This window comes from Cuculus canorus, chromosome 3, assembly GCF_017976375.1.
Source record: "Cuculus canorus isolate bCucCan1 chromosome 3, bCucCan1.pri, whole genome shotgun sequence".
NCBI lineage: Eukaryota > Metazoa > Chordata > Aves > Cuculiformes > Cuculidae > Cuculus > Cuculus canorus.
This window is the reverse complement of record NC_071403.1, coordinates 90,435,378-90,459,625: the sequence shown is the minus strand read 5'-3', so window position 1 is coordinate 90,459,625 and position 24,248 is coordinate 90,435,378. Positions and strand designations below refer to the sequence as shown.

The following is a 24,248-nucleotide window of genomic DNA, read 5'->3' as shown; positions in this document are numbered from 1 at the left end:
AAAGAGGCCCTTCAGAATCCACTGGGATTTTGCTGATTTTTAATGCATATTTCTAGCATTGTGATGGGACAAATCCTGAGAGAAAATGTTGAGTTCAGCAGGTCTATTCTTAAGGGCCAGGTTCAGTGCAAGTAAGTGGGATCTGTGCATGGATATGGCTAAAAGGAGCTATTCAGGTCATGTCTGTCCCTCCTGTCTCTAATGTGCTTAATTTTCTAGAGGATTTAGATCAGTCTGTGTTCTGAATGAACTAGCAACCAATTAGGAGAGATCCAATGATTAATGTGTAATTCAGGCACTAGATCTATACCCCTAAAATTTCAGTTATCCCACATTTTTGCCCACGTTCATAAAAGGGTGCCTAAGTAGAAATACTGAGCAAACATATCTTTTGATGAGGGAAGAAACAGGTACAGTCTGCTACAAACTTGCTGTTTTTTCTAATTATTGTGCGATATGGTAAGATATGCTCCTAGCAAGGCTCCTTTCACAGTAGTATCTATCAAGTATGTGGTTTCTGATAGAGTCATGAATGATAAAAATATTTTGCCTTGCAGTTTTTCATTGCAAGGTCAGTGGTTGATACCTTGTGTAAATTCCTTATAAACATTTAATTAGTTTTTACTGAAAGTTGTTTGAGAATATATTTGAAGCAACATACAAGCTGAAGTGTCAAGAAAGCTTTGTTAAATGCCATAATTCACTGGAGACAGCTGCAGGTACAAAATACACAATAGCTCAGTGCTCAATTCATGTCTCCCTGTCTGTCATAGATGTTGCAGAAGAGGCTGAGTATGATGAAGTTCCCAACAGAAACCCAAATGCCATTGATGAGAGCAATCAGAAATTTCAGCACCTTGAAGATAAGAAGCCAGAACAGCCTATTGAGAAGGAGGAGGAGGAGGAGCAGGAGCAGAGTCCTGTTAATACTGCATCTCAGAGTGAAGAGGCCAACTTACTGGATAATAGAGAATCTGAAGAGGGATACAATAGTGAAAGAGGATCTCATCTGGAAGATACTTCTTTTGGATCAGTTGATTCAGAACAGAGTGCCAAGGAAGATATCGATGCAGGTAATCTTTTGGAATTGAGTTATTTTGGTCTTTTGCTCTCAAAGAGGACCATAGTTGAATGTTTTTTTTAGGCAAATACTAAGGTTTTCCACCAATGTTTTCATTGCACTTTGCTATAATCCTAATGGCTTTCACTAATTGTGACGGTCCCTCTAGTGGCAGTATTGTCTTGTTATTACTGAGCGGAGAGGTTTTTCTACTGCTTTTTTGCACTATGGAAATAAGAAAAGTTCTCTTGTAACTGTCATAGTTGGAGCTCTGTGCTCGGGCTGGTGGACAGTGACTCAGAATGGTAGTGGATAGCAGAAATGGTAGCTAAAATCACTGGAAGTGTAACATCAGCCCAGTTTGCAGGAGAACTGATGGTCTAACCATTAGGTTCTAAATCACCCGCTCTCCCTTGCTTTTTTTAACCTGTGACTCTGGGCTTATATTACTTTCCAGGAAAGATGGAGCGTAGCTTCTCTCAAGCAGTTCAGCAATTTCTGGCTAAGGTGTTTGTTGGGGCAGGAGAAATGTTTGACTCTGTTTTGCTGAACCTTCTCCCTCTGGAGCAAGTATGCTGACTGGTCATTATGCTATGGAGGGATCCGGTTACCCTCATCTCCCCTAGCTCTGTTTTGGCACGAAACTACCTCTGATTCCATTCTCAGTGCTAAGCTCAGCTTTGCTGTTCTGCATTACACTTAATAAATCTGTCCTCGCTGAGCATTTAAAAAAAAGTCAGGCACGTCTTGCTTAGCTTTTTTATGCTGCTGAGGTACTCTACCATCCACATAGACAAGCACTTTTGAGCACCTTCTAAGTTCTGAGGGAAACTCTAGGTTGAAGCAGAGACACCTAATGAATTTTTTATGGCCGGTAGATTACTTGTGTAGTTTAGCAGTCAGGTGCTGAGTTGTATTTTAGACCGCCTTCCATTCCTTCTTTAGCAGTAGTTAAAAGCTGTTTGTCAGTAATTCTTATGAGGAGTGCCAGGAGCACTGAGAAGAAACGGGGGCAGATGTTTGTAGAACTGCTAGTTGCAGGAGCCCTTCCACAATGTAACAACAGGCTGGGTAGTAGTTATTTGAATCTGTTAACCTGCATTCACGGTCATGAGTGGCATGAGAGTATTCACATGAGAGTGGTGAGGCACTGGCCCCGATTGCCCAGGGAAGTTGCGGATGCCCCCTGCCTGGAGGTGTTCAAGGCCAAGCTGGATGGGACCTTGAGCAGCCTGATCTAGTGGGAGGCGTACCTGTCCATGACAGGGGCGTTGGAACTGGATGGGCTTTAATGTCCCTTCCAACCCAAACTATTCTATGATTCCATGAGAGGAGGCATCAGCCTTCAGATCAGGGTAGAAGTAAAGGTGGTTTAAAGCTTGTGCTATACTAACAGTACTGTAAACTTATTAGAATCATAGAATCAGTCATCAAGAAGATGTAGGTTTATTGATTAGGAAGAGATTGTGATTTTGTTGTAGTTGGCTCACTGCTGATGTTGTACGTGCTCTGCCTGAAGCTTTGCTTTGTATACTTGTGCCCTTCTCTGTGGTGCCTTTTCTAAACCAGCCTGTGGAATATTCCTGTCCTTTCTAACCACTTTTGCCCTGTCTCCAATGCCTTCCTGGAGAAGCAGGGGCCATGATCTGAAATCTCACCTCGCATGCCGCAGAAACTATTGTGTGGGAGGGCGGCTCCCAGGCAAGGGCAGCAGTGGGGCACCAGGTAGATTCCTGCCCCATGCATCCCTGCCCGCGGGGCTCCCGGTGCATCCCTGCCCTGGGCAGCCGCAGGGCTCTCAGTGCATCCCTGCCCGCGGGGCTCCCGGTGCATCCCTGCCCTTGGCGGCAGTGGGGCTCCCGGTGCATCTCTGCCCCGTGCATCCCTGCCGTGGGCGGCAGCGGGGCTCGTGGTGCATCCCTGCCCTGGGCGGCAGTGGAGTTCCCGGTGCATCCCTGCCCTGGGCGGCCGCGGGGCTCCCGGCGCACCCCTGACCTCGCGCTCCTCTCCCCGCAGGCCCCGCGGAGGGCGTCGCGCGGGCGGCGTCGCGGGAGCTGCTGCTGCAGGTGAGTCCAAAGCTGTCGGTCGGTCGAGGCGCGGCCGAAGCGCGTCTGCGCGCGGGCGGCGCGCGGCGATGACGCGCGCGGGGGCCGGCGGCGGCGGGAGGTGCGGGTGTCACCGCGGGCTGACGTGTGCCTGCCTGGCGGCTTGGGCTCGCGCCGCCATGGGCCCCGGCGCGCGCCTGGCGGAGCCCCCGGCGCGGCGGCTGCTGCAGGTGCGGGGTCGGGGGGGAGGCGTCGCGCGCGCTGGGCGGGCTCCCCCCCCCCCCCCAAACAGTGGGTAGCGGGGGGGAGGGGATGTCACTATCCCTAGCCTCCCCTTCCCGAGGGGTGTTCCACAGGAAGGGCTTCTTGAGAGGGAAAAGGCTTGCGTGTTGGGAACTAAAACAGCAATAATGAAATAATAACGCTGCTGCTGTTGATAAAGGAATAATCGCGCCTCCCCTGTGAGGGCAGGCTGTGCAGCCTGGAGAAGGGAGGGCTCTGGAGACACCTTATAGCGACCTTCCAGCACCTGAAGGGCTGCAGGAAAGCTGGGGAGGGACTTTTTACAAGGGAATGGAGTGATAGGACGAGGGGGAATGGCTTTAAATTGGAGGGGGGGAAGATTTAGATTCGACATTAGGAAGGAATTCCTACTGGAGTTCGGCTGGCACAGGTTTCCCAGAAAAGTTGTGGCTGCCCCATCCCTGGAGGTGTTGAAGGCCAGGTTGGATAGGAGTTTGAGCAACCTGGTCTACTAGCATGTGTCCCTGCTTGTGGCAGGGGGTTGGAATTAGGTGATCTTTAAGGTCTCTTCCAACCCAAACCATTCTATGAACTGATGAATAATAACAAAATATATTTAAATACGTGATCCCCACCCACCCGTGATGCAGGTCAGCCCTGCGGGGGAGGCACACGTGTGCCCTCGTTTTGCTTCTGCCGGGCGGCAGTGGCTTCTGCAAGGCTCACACATTTTATTTCCCAAGCGCCATGTCACGTCTGTGTCAGCCCTGCATGTTCTGCCAGGTGTTCCCACCTCTCCCGGGCCATTGTGCTCTCTGGCCTCCAGACACGTATGACGGGACACTTGGCACGTGACCCAGTGACCGGGGTGGCAGCCAGGAAAAGATACCAACCATTTGTACTGGATTGTTACAAACATCCAGGTGTAAAGCCATTTGTTTTTTCTCTATTTTTCCATCCTTATAGCTTTGTTTGCAAACAGACCAAATAACTACTAGTGATGTATAACAGGAAACCTGTATTGGCTTGTTTCGATGTAGCCTTTCTTTTCTCGATGTAGCCATTCTTTTCCAGTGCATTATTACTGTAAGGTGTTTTCCAGATTGTCAAGGTTTAGCCCTGGCCCAGCCAATTTCAGCAACTAAAGCTGAGCAGTTGGGCTCCCGATTCCTTTCCCAATTACCCCTAGGGAAAGGGGAATGAGAGGAAAAAGACTTGTGAGTTGGAAACTAAAACTAAAGCAGCTTTAATGAAATAATAATAACAATAATAATAATAATAATAAATGCTATTAATAAGAGAATAATAATAAAATATATACAGATATATGAAAATGTGTTTCCCCCCCACACCCCCTCCCCCGATGACTATGTGTCACCACAGATGCTGCAGAGCAGACACAGGGAAGGTGAGTGGTAGGAGGGAGCTGGGCACAGGAACTGGATTCAGGAACCCGTGGATCCAGGATCTGGGGCAAACAGACAGATAAGCTCCTTGCTGGACATCGGCTATCAATGAAGAGAGTCAGACCCTCATGATCCCTCAGTTTTATGCTGCATGTGACGTATACGGGATGGAATACTCTGGTCAGTTTGGGGTCACTTGTCCTGTCCAGCCCTCCCTGCAGGTGTGACCTTTTTTGCCTCTTTGACTTATGACACTCCATCAGCTTGAACTTAGCCTTGGTTACTATAGGAATAAGTGTAAGCGGTGGCCTCACTGTATACCAATGCCTCATGTTATCACTTCTAGATAGAAACACTGTCTGAAAAACATGTAGTTAACCGTCAGAAAATGAAATTACGTGGATGAGCCTTAGCTGAAGTTAGAAAACTCATTCTACTTTAGCTTGAGCCGGAACATGGAGATTCAGACTGAAATGCAAGCTTTGAGCTGCTCTGTGGTTTTCTTAATTTTCGGTTTTCAATTTACTGAAAGACTATGAGAAAGCTCTAGATGGTTCTCTGCTTTCAGGAAAGGAATAAAAGCATTTGGCAGACTACTTATTTTGTTGGAGTAGTTAATGAAAACGTATTCATAGTCATCAATGTTGTTGGGTTTCAGCTGGTTGCTGCCCTGCCTGAGGAAATGCGTCCTGGGCCTGATTTCCATGGACTTCCATGGGAGCCTGTTATTATCACTGCCTTAGTGGGAATTGCAACGCTTGCTATAATTTTCTGGAGAACCTGCCTTTCAGTGAGTATGCTTCACGCTTGCAGGCCTGCTGATATTTCACTTACTGTGTGGTCTTTTGTATGGTTAAACTGTTTCAGCATTACCAGGGTCAAAGCAATATGTAGTCTTTCACGTTTTTACTTTTTCTGTATAGAGCATTAATGTGAACTAAATGCTGGGCATAATAGTCAAAAGAAGTTGTAATTTTTTTAGAGTTAAGAAGTGTTTCTTTTAAGCTATTAATTGAAAGTGTTTATTTGTAAGGGTCATTTTTTTAAAGCAAAGTAAGGGAGTATGATGTAAATAGGCCAAGGAAAGAGCCAGTATATCTTTGAAATGAGAAGCCTTCCGTGTGCTTGAGCCTGTTGCTGACTGTCTTTTAAACAAGCAATTCATTCTCCCTTTATATTATCCAACTGCTTGTACTGCTGCGTTTGGGACCCTAAACACCTGATATTAATTCTTACTGGAAGAGCCCCTTCCCCACTCTGCTTTTTACTCTTTTCTACACGGATAATTTTCTGTGCGAAAAAAATACCACCCCAGCTCTCCAGTATAGCGGTGCATCTCCTTGGGAATTGATTGATGACTATCAAATAGGACAGTTTATTTTATAGGTGTCCAGTTCAGCTGATTATATGGTCTGGAAGCCTGTGGAATACAATCTTTGCTTGACAAAAATAAACCAAATATTATCTGATAGTTTTTTTCATTGCTTAGTTTCGATATTGAATATACTCTACCAGTTTCAAATGCAAAATAGTGTTACCCTAGCAGCACAAAAAAAAGCTTCTGAAATTCTTCTTTAAGGGTGTTAACTTCGAATTGAGCAACTGTCATGTAAACATATGTTGCTTTAAAAGGAAAAGAACTAGGCTACAGGTGTGTTTTGAGTTTGCAGTTTGTGACTTTTTTTGATGCAAAATGGCCTTATTTTCTTTGTTTCAAATTGCATGTGGGCAGTTACTGCTATCCGTTTAGTGACTGAGTAAACAAGCTCTAGGACAGGGCATTAGCCTAGAAGCTTTTATTAGAAAATAGCTTAAGCTTGTTTGTAGTGTTATTCAACACTCTCGTTGGCAGTGATAGATGTGTTTTCCATATGCTTCTTTTATCTGCATAGAGGTGGTGACTTTTTCTGTAGGGAAAATTAATAAAATCTTTCACTTACCACTTTTTATGGCTAATTTTTTTTTTTTTTCTTCTGTAGGTAAAGAGTAGAATATATCAAGGTAAGTTTTTCTGTGCTTTTCAGTCTACTTGCTGCTTAGGTGTGTAAAAGTTTTGAAGATTGTTTCAAAGGACCAAGTATTCATCTTCACTCCGTTTCAAGGAGAATGCCGAGTCTAAGGTTACAGTGTAAGCTAGTCCAGTAAGTGATACTTGCTTGAATCTGAGGATTTTGGTTTTGCTTTTGATAACATTTTAATTAGTAGAAACAATGCAGCTCACAGCTGCAAATTAAAGGACAAGGAAAAGCTCCATCTTGTTCAATATAAACACGATCCATTGGTTTACTGGTACGACGGTAGTGGGACATGGTTTGTTTTGGTTTTCTGACTAGCACTGGATCTGCTTTTGCTTGTTGTTTCTCACAAAAAGCAGTAGCTGCTTCCTCTTGGCTTTTTGGATTGAGTGGACCCTGAAACACACTGCTGTGCAGTTGCAAATAGACCTTCTGAATGTAGACCTAAATATGCAGATACTTCTGTGGCTAGCATGTTGCTTTTTACAAGAACATTTCACTAGCTTGAAGTATATAAAATTAAAGTGTACTGAATGGAAATTTAAATGCTGAAATTTGTAGTTAATACAGAACAAAAATATGGAAGAATGGTCTTCACGTGAACTCTCTGCCTCTTTCTTCTTCACAAACCATACTAATTATAAGCCATTCCTCTCTAGTTTCATTGTAGTTACATTGCAGTTTCCTTCTATTCAAAGAGTGCAGGATTGATGAGCTGAAAAAAATCTGTCTTAGGTCTGTAAGGTGATTGCTGTATGGCAAAACAATTACTGCTACTGGAGGTGGGAAACACACTGTTATTGGTGGTGTAGAAAGTACTTAGCAGCCTGCCATAAAAAAATGAGCTACATAGGTCTAATCAATTTTTTTTGCCCGAAAGTATTCTTCTGTATGATACTGTCTAGAAACTACTAAAGTTAAGAACAAATGGTTATTCTTCAAGTGTGGTTAAGATCATGTTGTTCTTAAAATCTTTATCCAAAATAGGGCAATATTAACAGTGATAAAAATGCTTTAAAAAATTATTATATTTGGAGTCCCAAGGATAAAATCTATTCTTCACTCTTCATGACAGCAGTAAAATTGGCAGACCAAGCTAATGCAGGGATTCCTGCCCCCCTTCAACTGCTGAGAACTATCTCGTACCTCAGGAGTCACTTGTTGCCTCTCCTCTTCCCAGGGCAGGAAGGGCTAGGCTAGGCTCCTTCTCCCCAGAAGCCTTCAAGTGGGAGGGGAAGGAGGAGCAGCAGTTGCCATTGCATCCTGTGGGATGCAGTTGGAACAACCAGTGCTTCCTGTTTGTGCTGCAGGATTTGCTTAGAGACAAATGGGGCTTGGGGTGTTCAAAACCAGGGGTGGTTTAGGACTTGAAAAAGATCAACAATTGGATATTCTTTAAATTAATTTGCAATAAAAATTTAAGTATGTTAATGATTTTCACTGAATCGTAAGGGGTGTTTGGTTTACATTGAGAAAAGATGCGTGCCTAATGAACTGGTGCTTGGTCACAGCCCTTTTGTGGTCTGTTAGAAAGCAACGCAGTTCCTTGAGGCTCACTGATACTCTCTGCTAGCTGACAGTCTTTTTTCTGTTCACAGCTGGTCTTTCAGAGCTTTCATCCTATTATCTTTGCTGACCAAACATTCAGTTTCAATACAACAGGAAGAGATGGTGGTTAGGGAAGGTGTTGCATCTCCCAGAGTGTCACAGCAGTGCTCTGAGACTGCTCTGACAATCTCACTGCCAACTCTTCCCTCGAAAATACCTCATCTGTGTGTAGCTAGCACTTTGCTCTGCTGTGCGTTCTCTGACCAGATTCTGTGGAGTGGATGTAAGAGCCATATGTTTTGTGTCAGTGTTCAATGCGTTACTGCCTTGTTTTCAATCCTAACTTTAAATGAAAGCTAGAGATGCATAGGCTCCTGCCAGTAATTGACACTACCCTGATTTATGCTTCAGTCCTTACTTGAAAATGTTCCCTAAACTAGAAGTAGTAGTGATAGCTCTGATTTTATTTCCCCCCACGATATGAAGTACAATTACTGTAAACTTTCTTTTTTTCCTAGTGACTGAAAAGCAACTGGCTGAAAAGATTAAAAACCTTCTGCAAGAAAAAACAGAAATCTTAGAAAAGATGTCAGAATATGATCAAAAGGTATTGTTCTAGGTTCTTGTCTCATCCTTCCTCATTTTCTGTCAGTGGTTTAATGTCACAGTTAGTGCAACAGCTGATATCTTTTTACTTTCCATTCTTACTGAATTGACAGTTTCCTCAGTTCTGTTTGTTTGTTTCTGTGCTTAGATAAAGGAAGCACAGGAATCTGTGAAAGTGGCCCAAGAACAAAAAGAGGTTCTTTCTGATGAAACTGCAGGGCTTAAGGTAAGAAACAATTAACTGTCTTTTCTGAAAGCAAAAACATCAGTAAAATTGCTTGCTTTAGATGGTCTTTTTTTTTAGGACACTGTCAAAGGACTGGAAGAAGCAAATCGCCAGCTGGATGACAAAGTAAAAGATCTGCACACAATGCTTGAAACAGAGAGAAAACAGAATGAGAAGAAGCAGAACAAGGTAAGAGCAATCACATTCATATTGTTTTTAACTTCATGTGCCCTAAAAACTGGTCACGACCTAATGGGTGAACAGAGAGAGGTAGAGCAAATGAGATGAACCATCTCAAAAAAGAGAACTGAAACTAAATTTCAGGTTCATCCTCAGCTAAAAGGGGAGAATCTATTGATTGTAATGTTTTTAGGTTTTTTTTTTTTTTTTCTCTATTTTAATTAGATATTGATGAACTTGTGTGTTGTGTGCTTTCACACACAAATGGATGTATTCAAGTCTGGGGCTAGTCTAATGCTTCCTAGCCAGAGACAGGAAGTTCCTTAATACTGAGGGCTAAAGGTTTCATGTTGGCAAGAGGTGTTTTCTTGTACGTAGAGGAAGCATCTAGTTCTCTAGTAAATGTGAAAATATCTAAGCTACCCCTCATTCTTGTTGTCCAGAGATGTGTTGAGCTCTTTTGTTTGTGGGTTGTTTCTCTTTTAAGTTTTTCTTCTTTTTTCCTTAAGCCTGTAATAATGGCTCCAACCTTGGCCTTGTTTTGATCAAAGGTTGTTGCTAATGACAGCAGCACATGGTACTTTCACTCTAGTCTGTGCAGGTGTACAAGGAACTTTTGCAGGCAGAGTCACAGAGGGAAGTTGATCCTGAAGTGTTGTGTGTTTGTATTCCTTTCCTTGCCAAATAAGGCAGTGCTGTGTTGCTACCAATCTAATGGCTGCTCTAAATGGAAGTTCGATGGTGTTTTGACTTTCCTTCTATGCTTCCAAAACATACAGGTAAAGTAATCACACACTGGAGCTAAGGCGTGTACCAGGCTAATACAAAGTCGTTTCTCATCTTTTTCTGATATAGATCTCTGAAACCCGAAAGTCCTTGGAGAAACTTCAAGAGGCTATCACTGTGCATTCTGTAGAGCTTTCAGAGGTAAAGCGTTACCTGTGCCTTCTTAATGGTGACAGGTACAAGCTCTTGTACGAGGAAGATTTGTGTCTAGGTTGTAATCAAAATGCTAGCTTGTCAGATTCGAGGTGGTTGTTTGTTGTTTGTACATGTATAAGTTTTTCTTTTTCATTGCTGGGTAATATGCAGCTCTTGCTCTGTTACATTTTGGTTTTATTTCTTTTTGTTTGTTTTTGTTTCATGTGTAGGTGCAGATAGCCCTTAACGAAGCTAAGCTAAGTGAAGAAAAAGTGAAATCTGAACTTCATCAAGTGCAGGAAGAGAATGCTAGGCTGAAGCAGAGCAAGGAGCAAGTAAGTTATGCCCAGGCCAGGCAACTTGGCTTCTCTTTTGAATGAAATACCAGGGCTTTATTCCTAGTTTTCTTGAGTATAACTTCAGTGAGTCTCTGTTTTCTTGACATGTCAGAATTCCACATTTCATATTATCAAGATAAAATTTAACCCCCTTGTGCCTGCCTGCATAGGAGAGTGCCTGCCTGTACATGTGAGCCACGTATCTTCAGTATGAAGGTTTTGCCAGTTCTGGTGATTCAGTTTTTGTCAGCAACTTCACAGAAAGTCTGTGCTGATGTGGTGGTCACTGCATGATCGAGAACAGGACTGAAGGAAATGGTGGTAAAGAATTGCTAAAAAGCAATTCTGAATCTACACGAAATGGCAAGGGCCTTTAGCCCTGAAATGTTATGGCAGTTCTTTTCTTTCAGTTCTGTTTTCTTTCTCCATGTATAAATTAGATAGCCTTTTAAAGATTGTGGTTTGGTTATCTCTGGACTGCAATTAATTTCTCGTATTTCTAAGTGTGCAGTTTGATTCTGATGTTGGGTTATTAGCTGAGAAAATGTCAAATTTGTGAAATCACCTAATAATATAGATTGCGGAAGGATTCCCAGCATCCAGTTCTTCCAGTGGACTATGAGGCGTGTGATAATTGTGAAGTTTACCCTTTATCTGTGATCTGTGGTGATCAGTTATCACTAGAGCTGGTAGTAAAATAGCTTTTAGTTACATATACCTTGTACTAAACACAAAGTGAGTAATCATCTTGCTTTGGTGCCTCATACAGCTGCTAAAAGAAGCTGAAGGTTGGAGTGAGAGGCATACAGAGCTCAGTGAGCAGATCAAACTTTATCAGAAATCTCAGAAGGACATAGAAGAAGCACTTGCCTACAAGGAAAATGAAATTGAAGTAGGTTCTCTATATCAAGCTTGCTTTAGATATTACACATCGTAAAATACTTGAAATACTTTACAAAATACAGAGTGATTCTTCATCAGTGAACCTTTGATTTCATTACTAGGTTTTAACTAACTGCCTTATGCAGCTGAAGCAACTTGACATGGATTCGGCGTCTGAAGCCAAGAAGGACGATGAAGGGCGTGAATGGAGCACAGGAGATGATCTGGCCAATGGGGAGTTGCCAGGTACAGTAAATCCTGCCTGCCAGCTGATACGCCCAGTGGCTGAAGTGTAGGCGGTGGTATGCTTGTGTCATGTCCTATGGGGAACAAGGGGAATCCGTGCTTGGATCTGCCTGTGGGTTGACTGCCAGCTTTAATCCTCAAACACAAAATACCTCCTAGGTGAACAGAGAAACTGTTACAAAGGCCTGTAGCTGCTTTTAGATTATCCTTTAGGTTATATCGTAAGTGTAATGACACAGTTTTAAAGATTGTGTATGAAGTTTAGTAATGAAGAACCTTCTGAAAGCTGTGAATCTCAGCTTTGTTGTTATGCTATGTTTATTTCTAATATGAATTTTTGATCAGTTTTATGCTTGCATCTGGTTAGAATTTAGGGAATCATGTCTTTTAAATCTGAAAGACTGAAATAGATTTTTTCAAAACTATTCAAGCAGTTTGTCATTCCAGTTGTGCACGTACTTGCTACATTTCTGGTTTTGAAGTCCTTTTCCCCCCTTTTTTTCTAACCATACGGTGTATGTGGGCTGGAAATTCCCACTTTTTGGTTTTCAGATACTATGTGCAGAAACAGGTACTGCATTCACGTTAGTATTAGTGTGGTAGCTAGAAGAAGTGACAAGAAGGAATCTTCTGAATGCCTTTTGAAATAAATCTAATAGTTCTGTTCTGCTGGTCATGGAATTGCTATTGTGCTTTGTTCCCCACCTCCCCCTCGTTTTGTTTTTTTGACCACGTAAGGAGACCTATCCCAGATTAAATCGTAGGGAGTGTTATTTTTAACAGCCCTATAGTCCAGGGAATTGGGGTTGAGAAACGGGGAAAACAAATACATTTTTCTCTTCTAGATGATGAGAGTGAGAAGATGAAGACTCAGATTAAGCAGATGATGGACGTCTCCAGGGTATGACTGCACAAGATATCTAATAAATGCAGCCATATAATTGTTCTGCCTGAGATGATAAACTTTTTGCTCCTCTTTTCAGGTGAAAACTATGTTATCCATAGTTGAAGAAGACCGAAATCTTCTCCAATCCAAACTGAGCGATGAAGTAACAGCAAGACTTGAGTTAGAAGGTAGGCTTAGCAAAAGAATTGCTTAGAGTGAAATGCTGTTTGTGGTTTTAAAAAGAAACAGCATTTAAGCGGCGTTTAAGTTCTTACTGCAACTTCCTGACTTACTTTTGCTTCTCCAATAGAGCAAATAAAAAAGTTAGAACATGACTCCTGTTCGCTCAAGTCAGCCAAAGCTCGACTAGAAAATGAATGCAAAACGCTGCAGCAAAAAGTGGAGATTCTTGGTGAACTTTACCAGCAGAAGGAGATGGCGCTCCAGAAGTAAGCCTTTAATTAGCCTTCCACAATATGGTGTGTTATATTATAGGTACTATCCAACAGCTCTTTGCTCAGAAGGATCAAATAACTTGAAGTTGTATTTGGAATGAAAAGTGACTTCTGTTTCAGTATGGTTGAAGATACCACCCTTTTTCTTTTTATTTTTTCTACCATTCCATAAATTCTAAAAAGACTGTCACTTTGCACACGCAGTATTGCCTTCTACTGTTTGAAAAAAAACAAAAAACAAAACCCACCAAACTTCTGGAGAGGGGAGATGGGTGGTTTGGTCTGCGATTTTTGTGGTTGCTCTGTCACATTGTTGAGAAATATCAAGGAGAATATAGTGGCCATGAAGATTTGTTTCAGTTAGTCTGACCTCAGTTCAGTGAGTCTAATACTCATAATGTAGAAAGTTAGTATTTTAGCCCTGTGAGCTGCTTTTGCGTTCTCAGGGCTAAATTAAGGCTGAGTTTGTGGTGGCAGCTGATTCGAATGAATTGTTAGCAGTGAAGAACTAGTTGTATATCTGTGTTCATTCCTCATTTATTTATTTATTTATTTACTTATTGAAATGTCTTGGTAAGTAAAGTACAGGATTTTGAGAGATGAACTGTCTGCAGTTGTTAGATTCTGACAAGTTTTTAGATGCTGACAGAACTTTGAGGTCAACTTTGTGTCCTTAATTTTCAGGCTTTATACCCAAAGGGTTTGTCTGTTTATTTCCAAAGACAGTATCTCTCTCTCTTTGTAAACAAAAAATTTATTCTCTCTCCGTATCCTCATGCATTATTATGGATTGCTGCTGTTAGCAGGACAATACCTTGGTTTCGAATTGTAGTAGATGTAGGATGGTGGAATATACAGTGGTGCTCTTTTTTTCCCCCCTATACAGGAAACTAAACCAGGAGGAGTATGAGCGTCAGGAGAAGGAACAGAAATTGCCTGCTGCCGATGAAAAAGCCCTGCTGGCCATGGAGGAAGTTAAAGTTTACAAGTAACTTCAATTTCTGAAGACATTTGTTTTCCTTTATTTCAGCTATCAAAGAAAATTAATTTAAACCTCTCTCCTTCTCGTCTTTTCTTTTGTACAGGCAAAGGATTCAAGATATGGAAGAAGAATTGCAAAAAACAGAGAGATCTTACAAAAACCAGGTAAACTTCTCTTGTTTGCTTGTTATTGTGTCACCTTTTATGGCATCATTCCAGTAGTTATTGGAAATACTGGTAGTTGGACAAAATGAACTAAGACACTTCTTTTCTCTTCAGATTGCTGCTCATGAGAAAAAGGCACATGACAATTGGGTAAGAACGTTCTTCCTTTTCTGACATGAAGGGTTTGTATTTGACTTTGGGTTGGTGTAGCTAATGCAGTTGGCAAAACTTTCCCTAACAGCTTATTGCCCGCTCTGCTGAGAGAGCTCTGGCTGAAGAAAAAAGAGAAGCAGCCAACCTGAGACAAAAGTAAGTACAGTACAGACTGTTTTTATTGTTCTTTGAATGTGCTGCATGTTGTTGGGGTGAGAGGGAGCTCAAACAATGCAAGGTGCTCAGTTATCCTGGTTGCTCCAACTGGGCAGTGCATATTCGAGTTACTTGTTTTAAACAATTATTAAACTGTGTTGATGGTTCAAATAAGATTTCTTGCTGAAAGCTGTAACTTCTCACAATGCAGTTTGCTTTGTTGCACTATAATAAATAGAACTCACGTGTACTACTTGAATTATAAAAATTCTTTATTTTTTAAAATTAGATTAATAGAAGTAAACCAAAAAATCATCATGCTCCAAAGACCGTTGATTGTAAAGCCAACTCCAGGCAGACCTGATCGCCAGGTCCCACCACGACGAGGTAAATGCTGCTGTTTCTCCCAAAAGTTTGGTCTTTGAGTCAGTATATCCTAAAAACATAAGGCTATGATAAACTGTAAAAAAGGTAAATCAAGTGTGTTTTCTTCTTTGGCTTAGGGCCCTTAAGCAGAGATGGCTCTTTTGGCCCATCACCTGTGAGTGGAGGAAATCCATCACCCACACAGATGATAGAAGTTCCTGCCCGGCCCCTTTCTGCTCCTCGAAGGGAAGGCTCGAGAGGTGAATTTGGTAAGCAGTGAAGCTTCCTTTCTGTGACAACTAGCTCTTATGCTACAAACCCAAGAAAGCTTGAGGTCTGGTCTTGGTACTAGGGACAGTGTCAAGTACTGATGCCTGCTTTATTAACACACAAACGAGTGGTGGGTGTGTTGTTGCTTTTTTAAAAAAAAGCCTCAGGCATGTGTTGATGAGGATCTCTGAGGTTCTTGTTTCCCTCAAGGTGCAGTGGTAGATGGCCCCCCTGCTCCACGAAGGCCACCAGAGTTACCTGGAAGGATGTCTGTTCCTGGTAAGTTATGTGGCCTGCAACCAACTGCAACTTTTTCAGTTTTTCTTTCACTTCAGAAATGTAATTTAAAACCCATGTTCCTTACTGCAAGCCTGGTAATACATGCATTCATGGCTCTCTTTGCAGATCTCGGGCCCGCTGTAGCATCCCTGATGAGTAGTGGGCCAAGAACCTCCTCCCCTTCCACAGCAATGGATGGAGTGGTAAGCTGGAAAAAACCAACCTTCAGGAAGCATTTTTAATACATGATTCACTGTGCTTCCTGCAGTCTCTTTAACTGTATCATGTTCTGTCTTATCTATATCCTGTCACTGTCCTTATTTACTGTCCAAAAAAAAAAAAAGCAACCTTCTCCCAAAGAGTCAGAAGCCCCCTGTGTAACCATTGATTCACCTTCATCTATTGAACCAGCTCCAGTGAGTATTCAGAGGCTGAACGTGGTGTTACTCTGCTTTGATGGAGAGGAATAACAGGCTTGGTGTTCTGAATTGCTAAATAACAAACTGCTGTGCGGGACTAATCAAAGGCTTTTATACCTCTGTCTCACAAGGTTTCTCTAATGAACAGTTGCTGTCTGTTTTTTATGGAATTGAGGAAATGAGTTCTTTCTTGTTAATGACTGCAGGCGCACACTTTGGAGTGACTACAACAATAATCTTAAACTGACTTACCTGTGGTATTTAAGAACAGTTCCATATGTAACTCAAGGTGCCAGGCCCTTTACCAAAGGGCTGCCCACCAAGGACACTTAAAAAAGGAATGGAACGTTTCTTTAGCTAAAAGGTACACTAAGCACTCATTCCTAGGTAGTGCAAGCAGTGTTCTGGGTGAAGGAAAATGATGGTGCACTAACTTTCCCTATCTTCTCCTTGGGCTATGTGTGTATTGGGGTGTGGATTTTTTGTTTTCATTTTTTCTCCCCATCTCTTTCACTTCTTGGCCGTTGGGCGGGTGGTTGTGGTGTTCAGCAGTGTCAATACTTCTCTGATGCAAGGCACTGAAGTATAATTTCATGTCACACAGGCTAATGCTAGTCCCAAAGGCCCACCGTCTTTCCCTGGGACACCTATCATGACCTCCCCTGTGATGGGACCTCCACTGCCTGTTCGCTATGGACCGCCGCCGGCTCCTCTTCGTGGGCACTTTGGGCCTCGACCTCTTCCTGTACCCCTAGGTACAGTTGCATTGCCCTGTGTTGAAACTTAGCTTTTCCCACTGTGCTTCCCAGAAGCCTAATGTGGGACTGAGATCGGCTAGCACGCAGCTAGTGTCAAGCTGTCTTGTTTAGTTAGCTTGGGCAGGTATGTTGTTTCAAGCCTCCTTAATGCTGAGGTGTTTTCCTTGCTTAGTCTAAAATGGAAACCAGCAGCCAAAAGTCACTAGAATTTAATTCATGGACTGTGAAGTCTGTACATGACAGGTCCTCCTTGGAGACCTATGCCCAAAAAAATGAGGAACAAGTCAGGAGTGTCACCATTTAGGTTAAAGCAAGATGTCATTTAAAGCCTTGTTTTCCTTTCCTTCTAGTTCATGGTGCTCCCTTGCCACCTCCAGCTGCAAGAGATTTTTTACCTGGCCCACCCTTAGGAATGAGAGATCTGCCTCCTGGCCCACTACCACCACCTCCAGATCCAAGAGGCTATGGACGCGGGCACCCTCCGTTCCGACCCTTAGGGCCTCCTGGTCCAAGAGATTATCCTCCAGGCCCACGGCTCCCCCCACCTGGTTCCAGAGACTATACACCTGCTAACAGAGACTTGCCTCCGCTGGGACCCAGGGACTACCCCCCAGGCCCTCCACCGCCACCTGCAGCCTCAAAGGACTACACACAGCCTCCAGCGCAGAAACCCTGACTGTAGTGCCTGGGCAGCAGCTCAATGGAATGGACTGGCACACTTCCTGCAGTCAGGATTTTAGGAAATGGTTCTCTATTAGAAGCCACTTGTCTCATTTCAGTATATTTTGGCTTTTGCAGGATTAATTTTTAACCAATTGCTACAGACATCTTGCGTGCATTTATGATCACCTTAAACTCATCCATCGTCTTGGGCTGCAAGAACCTTTTTGTGATGGACTTGAACCTACTCTAAATGTGCAATAGGAAGGCTGTACCTGTGTGGCTAGTTTAATTAAATGTAGCCTCTGTAACCAGTTGGTGAATGAACTAATTTCATGAAAAATGTAAATCAAATCATTTCCTGTGGAAATAATTTTTAAGTAAAATGCTATCCTACCTGCCTTCTCTCTCCCATCATTGAGCTGCAGTTACTGTAGGCTGGGCCTTTTAAAAAGATGTCTGATCAAGAGATCAGAAGCACAATTGACACTGAATTCAAAGGAAAGTTATAATAAACAGCAAAATTCCTTTTGCTAAACCCCAAGGGCTTTGTTTCAGTGCTGTTTTTTTGTTCAGAAAGGACATGGGTTCAGAAATTTAACCAGAGAATGCTGCAGCCATGACTGAGTTCCAGAACTGAATCAAGGCTGTGTAACTGCTGCTGCAAGATTGCTATTAGCTGGCTGTGGAACTAGTCTGGTGTGTTACGGACTTGCTTCATGTACAAACCGGGGATGCAGCCCAGCTCAGCTGAAGGGTAGGACAGAGCTGGAATCCTTTATGAAGCTGTGTGGCAGCTCAGCCATTCAGATGAGAGCTGCAGGGTTCTAAAAATCAAGAAATTTCATAATTGCTTTCTACTTTAAAGACTGACTTTCAGTATTAAGCACAGTTGAGAGCTGAGTTTTCATCTTAGTATTTAAGACTAATTCAGCTTCCTTGGCAGCAGGGCTATATTTTTAAAGCCTTTTTCTCTTACATTAAAAAGTAACCCATGTTAACCTGCATTGCTTTAAATCAGTCTGCGGCCCCAGGATGCTGCACAGGTTTAAAGAAAACATCCCACACTGGTAGATGTTCAGAGAAGTCCTACCCATCCTCATATTATTTGGCAAGGCCAACCACTTAACATTGAGGGGTTTCAAAAGTGCTCTGCCCAAAAGTAAGCCTAAGGGAGGAAAAAAAAAAGGAAGAGAAAACAACTAGAAATAAAAAAAACCCTACTGAAAGGCCATCACAGCTTTACTGCCAGAGTACAAGCAGCCAGTAAACTTGCCATTGCATTATTACATTCTTACATTACAAGTATTAAGCTTTAGCTTTCAGATGAAAGACAGGACAGAACATCACTAAAGCATAAAACCACAGATAAGCTTGTGTTGGGAGGAGGAGTCCTTTTGGTGAAAGAGTTCACAGAAAAACCACCAAGGAGAGAAACAACTTTAAAATGGTATTTCACACTACAGACATTAATTCACAATCAGTTAAATACAAAGCTCTACTTGTGTATTTAACAGAAATACTTCAAAGTTGACATTTCATGTAACTGGAGTTAACACAGACATCTACAAGCTGAGCAAGAGTCAAGGTAAGCAGCTGAAACAACGGGTTTGCGATTCAAGTGTAAGTGTTCAGTTCCACACAGTGGGTAATCACACACACAGATGAACATTCATGTTTTTAAGGTTCTCCAAGTTCGGGATCTTCCTTTCCCCCATACTAAGCTTTGCGATGCTCCGTGTCTCCTCCCTTGCTCACCCCATTAGCTGTAATAACTTAGAATGGGGTGGACTGGCCTTCCAGGAGCACACAATTGGCTGACTGCAGTACTTCCACCACGCCAAATGTGATGCCAAAGGCGATGGCAGAGCTGGGACAGACCAGTCCCTTGCTGGGCAAGCCAGGCTGTGCGCCTTGCATGGAGACTCACTGCTACAGGCTTGGGTCAGAGACTGGAGCCAGCCATGGATCAGGGGAACTTTACAGTGACTGCCTGAACTCCGAGTCACTCAGCCACAGACCAACGCTGTGCTCCACCCTGCTGCAGCATTCAAAGGATAAGTTTTTATTTATTCATTAAGAATTTATGCATCCTCTTGTCTGGTACCCAGAACGCTACATTCAGACATATTTCCATAACTCACAGGGATATGTTTTTAGGGCTTGACATCCCCTGTATCAGCTGTAATACCATCAGGGTACTGTAAAGATCCCTAACCAGGAAAATTCAATTGCACAATTTTACTTGCCCCAACCAGAAGTGGAATTTGACAAAGCACTGCTGGCTTTTGTTGTAACACCCAAAATGTTTTCATCCTTAGTCATATCAGAACAGAGGGAAGGCAAGAAGATTAGGACAGTCAACAATAGCCTTCTATCCTAATCAATATGGTAAAGCCAAAAATTCTGAACACGTGGCTGTAGCCAGACAAATAGCATGAGGAAAAGTAACTTCTTTCCCATTAAAGCAGAACATAACATGACATAAAAGAGGAATCGGTGATACATCTGCACCCAGACTGTTTAAAACAAACTTAATTGACACTGTTTGAGGAGCTGGGTCTTTTGTTAGCATAGCAGAGTATGTAGGCACTAGTTCGATATGCAAGAGGTACATCAAACCTTAAAGTATTGTATTAAATATCCACACAAATATAGGAAAGATTTGACTGGGTTCTACTTCTGTCCCTTTATTAGGTCAAAAGGTGAATGCAAGTGTGACACAATAAGCCCATGTCCTGCAGCTTATCACACACCAAATCAAAAATACAGAAAATAAATGATAAACCTATCTACTTACATAAACAGGTAATTTTTAGAGTAAGTTTCCAGACTTGCACAAAAAGATGCAGAAAACTGCATACAATCAGTTTCCATAAGAACAGCAGTTTCATGTAAAAGGTGGGTCACCCTGCTGGCCAGATCTACTTTACCAGAAGCTCTGGAAAATTGACACTTAACACTGAGGGGCCTGTCCTGCTGTCATTGAAATGGTGGAACAGCCACCAACATGAGGATGAAGCCACAGAGAAGGCCTCTCTTTATCCCCCACCCACACTTACAAATCACTCTGTGACAAGATACAGAAAAAAACAGCTCTATTGGGGAGTAATGGTGGTTTAAAGGATTGCAACACATATTGTATCCAAAACTCAGTACAAGTGGGTCAGGCAAAGCTGTTAAAATCATAGTTCAGGGTTCTCATCTGCAGTTGTCCTCCCGTCCCAAAGCAGAACAGCTGACTGAGGAGCTCTTCTGTGGCCACCCCGCTTGACCCAGGATCCTCTTGTCTCACTTTATCATCTGCAGTACCTCAAGCTCCTTCCCACCCACCTCATCTTCCTCCCAGTCTTCTGCCACCCAGCCCGCTACAGAGAACTCCCAAATGCAGATGAGAGGAACTACAATAGCACAGCAAATGTAAACAGTTAGTAAGCCTGCCACATCTTTATTGCTACAGGTTTGGCAAAGGGGCACTCTCCACCCTCGAGTAGAGTTTGAGGCAAAAGGATAGTAACAGTTAAGATAAAAAATGATGAACAGCAAAATTAGGAAAAGCAGTCAACGTATTTCAGGAGTCTCTGAAAAACCTGTATCTGGAAGGTACTGAAAAAAATCTTGCACTGGAATGGTAGGCTTGCCTCTGACCCTGAAGTAGTGCTGTGCAGCGCATGATGGTCCTGTCTGACCTACTGGCATGAATACAGTCATTTTCCAGCCCCGTGAAGGCTAAGGCTACTACACACAGCTACCATGACTTGTGGTTCAGTTCACAGAAGTCTCACGACTAGGGTCATTCCTTGTGCAACGTTTGATGGAGGTGAAGGTAAAGTGGTTTCTTGGTCAACAGTTGCAATTTCTTCCTTTTAAAGTCAGTGGGTTTTTTGTACCTGTAACCACAAGAACGTTAAGTTACTCCAAGTCCTAATGGCTGTGTAGGAAGATGAAAGCAAACTGGAAAGCCTCTCCTGTACAGATCTTATTATCGTAATCGTTTAAATACATCTGGAGGTGTTCGAGGCCAGGTCGGACAGGGCCTTGGGCAGCCTGATCTAGTGGGATACATCCCTGCCCACTGCCGGGGGGCTGGAACTAGATGATCTCTAAGGTCTCTTCCAACCCAAACTATTCTATGATTCTATGACGAGACTTACTGGAAGCAACAATAATGAGTAGATTAACAGGAAGAAACTCAAACCACTCTTTTCTCTGCCTTAGTATTTTAACAAAGCAAAGATTTCCATTTTTAAATGAAGTAAGGTTTCTGTAAGAATTCCCAATACACTCCTCTGAACTGAAGGAGATGCAGGATTGGTTATGCAGTACTTCAGACTTACGCCAGCTAGCACAGATTAAGCACTTCTCCTAGAGATGCCCAGGCCTGCAAGGTTCACCCTCTTCCTGGAAACAACCCTCAAAAACCTCAATCAGACCTTCAGCCCCACAGTAACAGTAGGATGCACGTCATAACCACCACAGCATAACTGGCTAATCTATTTCTCCATGTACTTATAGTAGGGGAAAAAGCCACCACCACCCAACAATGCTTTAAAACGTCCATAAAATTCAAATGTACATCAGTACCCACATCTCAAATCAGATTTCCTCTACAGAAGTTCTGTACCAAAGATTGTGAGAGCTGACTTTTTAAAATATAGTGGACCTAACTCTGAGCCTAAGGTCAAAATTAAAATCTCCCATATGAGATTTGTTAACTTCATACAAAACTGAGTGACAAACATTTAAGAAGGGTCTCTAGCCATTTCATTTGCCCAAAAGAAATTTACCTGCCCTTCTTTATTAAAAATAGAATATTCCTTCCTTAACGCAACACGTCACACATTATAACTGAAGTCCAGCCCATTCCTCTGCCATTGGCATCTATAATTGTGAGTCACTTACAGTTCTATAACAATTGCCCCAGGTTTAATTTCATCCATCTCCATGAAGGCAAAGCACTTGGTGCTAGTAAACCTTTTCTTAGGCTTGTAGTGTTTGAATTCAAAGAAAATAGCTGCACCTATAGTGAAAAATGGTTTAATATAAAAGTTAGCAATTACAGCCAATAGTTATCTGAAAACTTCTCTGCTATTAAGATGTTCCACATACTTTGGAGGAAATTATCTCCAACACTTCTGTCAGTTACTCAAAAGTTATACTGTGTTCTTACAATAGTCACCACACTCACAAGAGCTTGTACTCGTCACTCAGTTATTCATATCTAGGTAACAGTTTGTCCAATGACTACAGTGGTGATAAAGCAGGTCAAGACCTGTGCAGTAGAGCAGACTGCACTGTTTTCATCTCTTTTCATTCCTCCCCTGTCTGCAAGTCATTGCAGTAACTGACTTGAAAGAGACAGGTTGCAAAGGTCTATTTTTATCCTTTTCTGGATCTTGAGCCTTGCAGCAGCAGCTCGGGCACAGCCTGTTTATTAGATCAGGAACAGCCTAGTGTCTATGCTTTCAAAGCTCCAGGGTCCCTTTTCAGGTCTCAAGATACTACGTACCTTTCGTTAGTTTTTCGATGTGTTTCTGAATCTCAATGTCCACATTAAAATGGACATACATGTCCTCCTTCCTCAAAGCCACAGGAGTATCTTGCACAGGAGTCAGATCTATCCCATTCAAATCTGCAGGAAAGAAACAGCATGAAAATGGCAGAAGCTTCTCAGACTTTGACATCCTGCTTTAAGACATTTAGGAATCACTACTAATACTGCCACAAAAACTTAATGCACACCTGGGTTTTTCTGCTAAACTTAAACAAGGGGCAATCATGCTCCTTAACAGTCACTGCACTATCTTCTTGTTTACAACATGAACACAGGTAAAGTTCTGACAATATTTAAGATGAAAATTTGGGATTATCCCTCTCTATTTTTAAGAGTGCATTTCTTTTGGCTGCCAGCAAAGGATTCCACTCCCTCTTGTAAGCAGGACTCCAGTCCTTCAGTGATACACACCAAAGGCTGCCCTCCACACAGGGTCTGCGGTGCACAGCTAGCACAGCTTACACAAGGAGTACACACCCTGCTTTGCTGCCTAGACTCAACATGTGTTATTCCTCTTGATTTTTCCACAGGCAAAGGCACAGTGGAGCCATGGTTGGACTCCAGCTCTCTGCACTGGCCACCAATTGTGCTGCTCAGGCACAGCCACCACAGATGATACGTTTCTTACTAAGTCTCCACTGTTTACACGAGTACATTTACCTCCTTCTCCTCTCATTAGTGATCCCTTTCCCTCAGGTGGAGCAAACTTGCTAATGCAGTGGCCAAGATTAAAAGGACGTAGGTAAGATGATCTTTGTTTTACTAAAAAATCAGTTTAATTACAGGGCAAGAATGAAGTCATGGGCTATGGCTCATTATCTCCAGAGACCAATATGCGCTGGGGAGTACAAGCAGTCCAAACAGATCTGTACTTAAGAGTCAGCAGAAGAAGCTAGAATAGGGAAGTATAGTTTGCCAAGTCACTGATACTCAGCTGCCAGCATGGGGAAAGCACCCCAGAGTGCACAAATAAGCATGTCTCTTGCAGTGATTCACCTCCCACTATCTCTCAAATACAGAATTTTTCCACCCTTGATTAAAGCAGAAGCCTTAAGTCCACAACAGAAAATGCAAGTACCAACACATTTTTTCCCAGCAGGCTGAAAAATCAATACAGCTTTCACAAAAACCACACTCTCTCCAAACTATAAACGAGGAGCAAGGAACAGAAATCATTACCCTTCACACTGACTGTGATGTAAGGATCAATGCACTGCCCAGCATCTTTCAGACCAATTTTCTCTATGTTGATGGTGAGTAATGTCATCCCGGGTTCAGATGGCAATCTGGGTAATAAAGTACCTGGAAAGAGCAAAGCATATTATTAACCCTTGGTGTCATCTTACAGCACAGACCTTGCTTATCCCATCATCTCTCATGGAAGATGCTGCTCTCCTTAGGAGGTTCAAAGCCCAAGGATTCATACCCCA

At 42.6% G+C, this 24,248-nt stretch overlaps 2 protein-coding genes across 6 annotated transcripts in view; one reads left to right on the top strand and one right to left on the bottom strand.

Moving 5' to 3' along the window:
* Positions 1–17,808, top strand: part of MIA3 (MIA SH3 domain ER export factor 3) — a 28,408-nt gene extending 10,600 nt beyond the window's left edge. For 2 of the 3 annotated variants that reach the window (XM_054062931.1, XM_054062934.1), the window contains exons 5-29: positions 774–1,073; positions 3,077–3,126; positions 5,413–5,544; positions 6,734–6,755; positions 8,836–8,924; positions 9,072–9,149; positions 9,228–9,338; positions 10,185–10,256; positions 10,481–10,585; positions 11,358–11,480; positions 11,593–11,716; positions 12,562–12,617; positions 12,700–12,790; positions 12,913–13,051; positions 13,944–14,045; positions 14,143–14,203; positions 14,318–14,353; positions 14,445–14,512; positions 14,802–14,899; positions 15,016–15,147; positions 15,359–15,427; positions 15,554–15,630; positions 15,772–15,843; positions 16,451–16,601; positions 16,955–17,808. In XM_054062931.1, coding sequence (XP_053918906.1) covers positions 774–1,073; positions 3,077–3,126; positions 5,413–5,544; positions 6,734–6,755; positions 8,836–8,924; positions 9,072–9,149; positions 9,228–9,338; positions 10,185–10,256; positions 10,481–10,585; positions 11,358–11,480; positions 11,593–11,716; positions 12,562–12,617; positions 12,700–12,790; positions 12,913–13,051; positions 13,944–14,045; positions 14,143–14,203; positions 14,318–14,353; positions 14,445–14,512; positions 14,802–14,899; positions 15,016–15,147; positions 15,359–15,427; positions 15,554–15,630; positions 15,772–15,843; positions 16,451–16,601; positions 16,955–17,280 — 2,684 coding nt within the window. In that variant the 3' untranslated portion in view covers positions 17,281–17,808. The remainder of the gene's footprint in view (positions 1–773; positions 1,074–3,076; positions 3,127–5,412; positions 5,545–6,733; positions 6,756–8,835; positions 8,925–9,071; positions 9,150–9,227; positions 9,339–10,184; positions 10,257–10,480; positions 10,586–11,357; positions 11,481–11,592; positions 11,717–12,561; positions 12,618–12,699; positions 12,791–12,912; positions 13,052–13,943; positions 14,046–14,142; positions 14,204–14,317; positions 14,354–14,444; positions 14,513–14,801; positions 14,900–15,015; positions 15,148–15,358; positions 15,428–15,553; positions 15,631–15,771; positions 15,844–16,450; positions 16,602–16,954) is intronic. The other variant, XM_054062933.1, reaches the window with a different exon arrangement.
* Positions 17,809–18,465: 657 nt separating this feature from the next.
* The window catches only part of AIDA (axin interactor, dorsalization associated), a 28,665-nt gene continuing 22,882 nt past the window's right edge, over positions 18,466–24,248 (bottom strand). For 2 of the 3 annotated variants that reach the window (XM_054062938.1, XM_009569712.2), the window contains 4 exons: positions 23,998–24,120; positions 22,774–22,896; positions 22,167–22,284; positions 18,467–21,154 (listed from right to left, as the gene is read on the bottom strand). In XM_054062938.1, coding sequence (XP_053918913.1) covers positions 21,058–21,154; positions 22,167–22,284; positions 22,774–22,896; positions 23,998–24,120 — 461 coding nt within the window. In that variant the 3' untranslated portion in view covers positions 18,467–21,057. Of the gene's footprint in view, positions 21,155–22,166; positions 22,285–22,773; positions 22,897–23,997; positions 24,121–24,248 lie in introns of all 3 variants that reach the window. The other variant, XM_054062939.1, reaches the window with a different exon arrangement.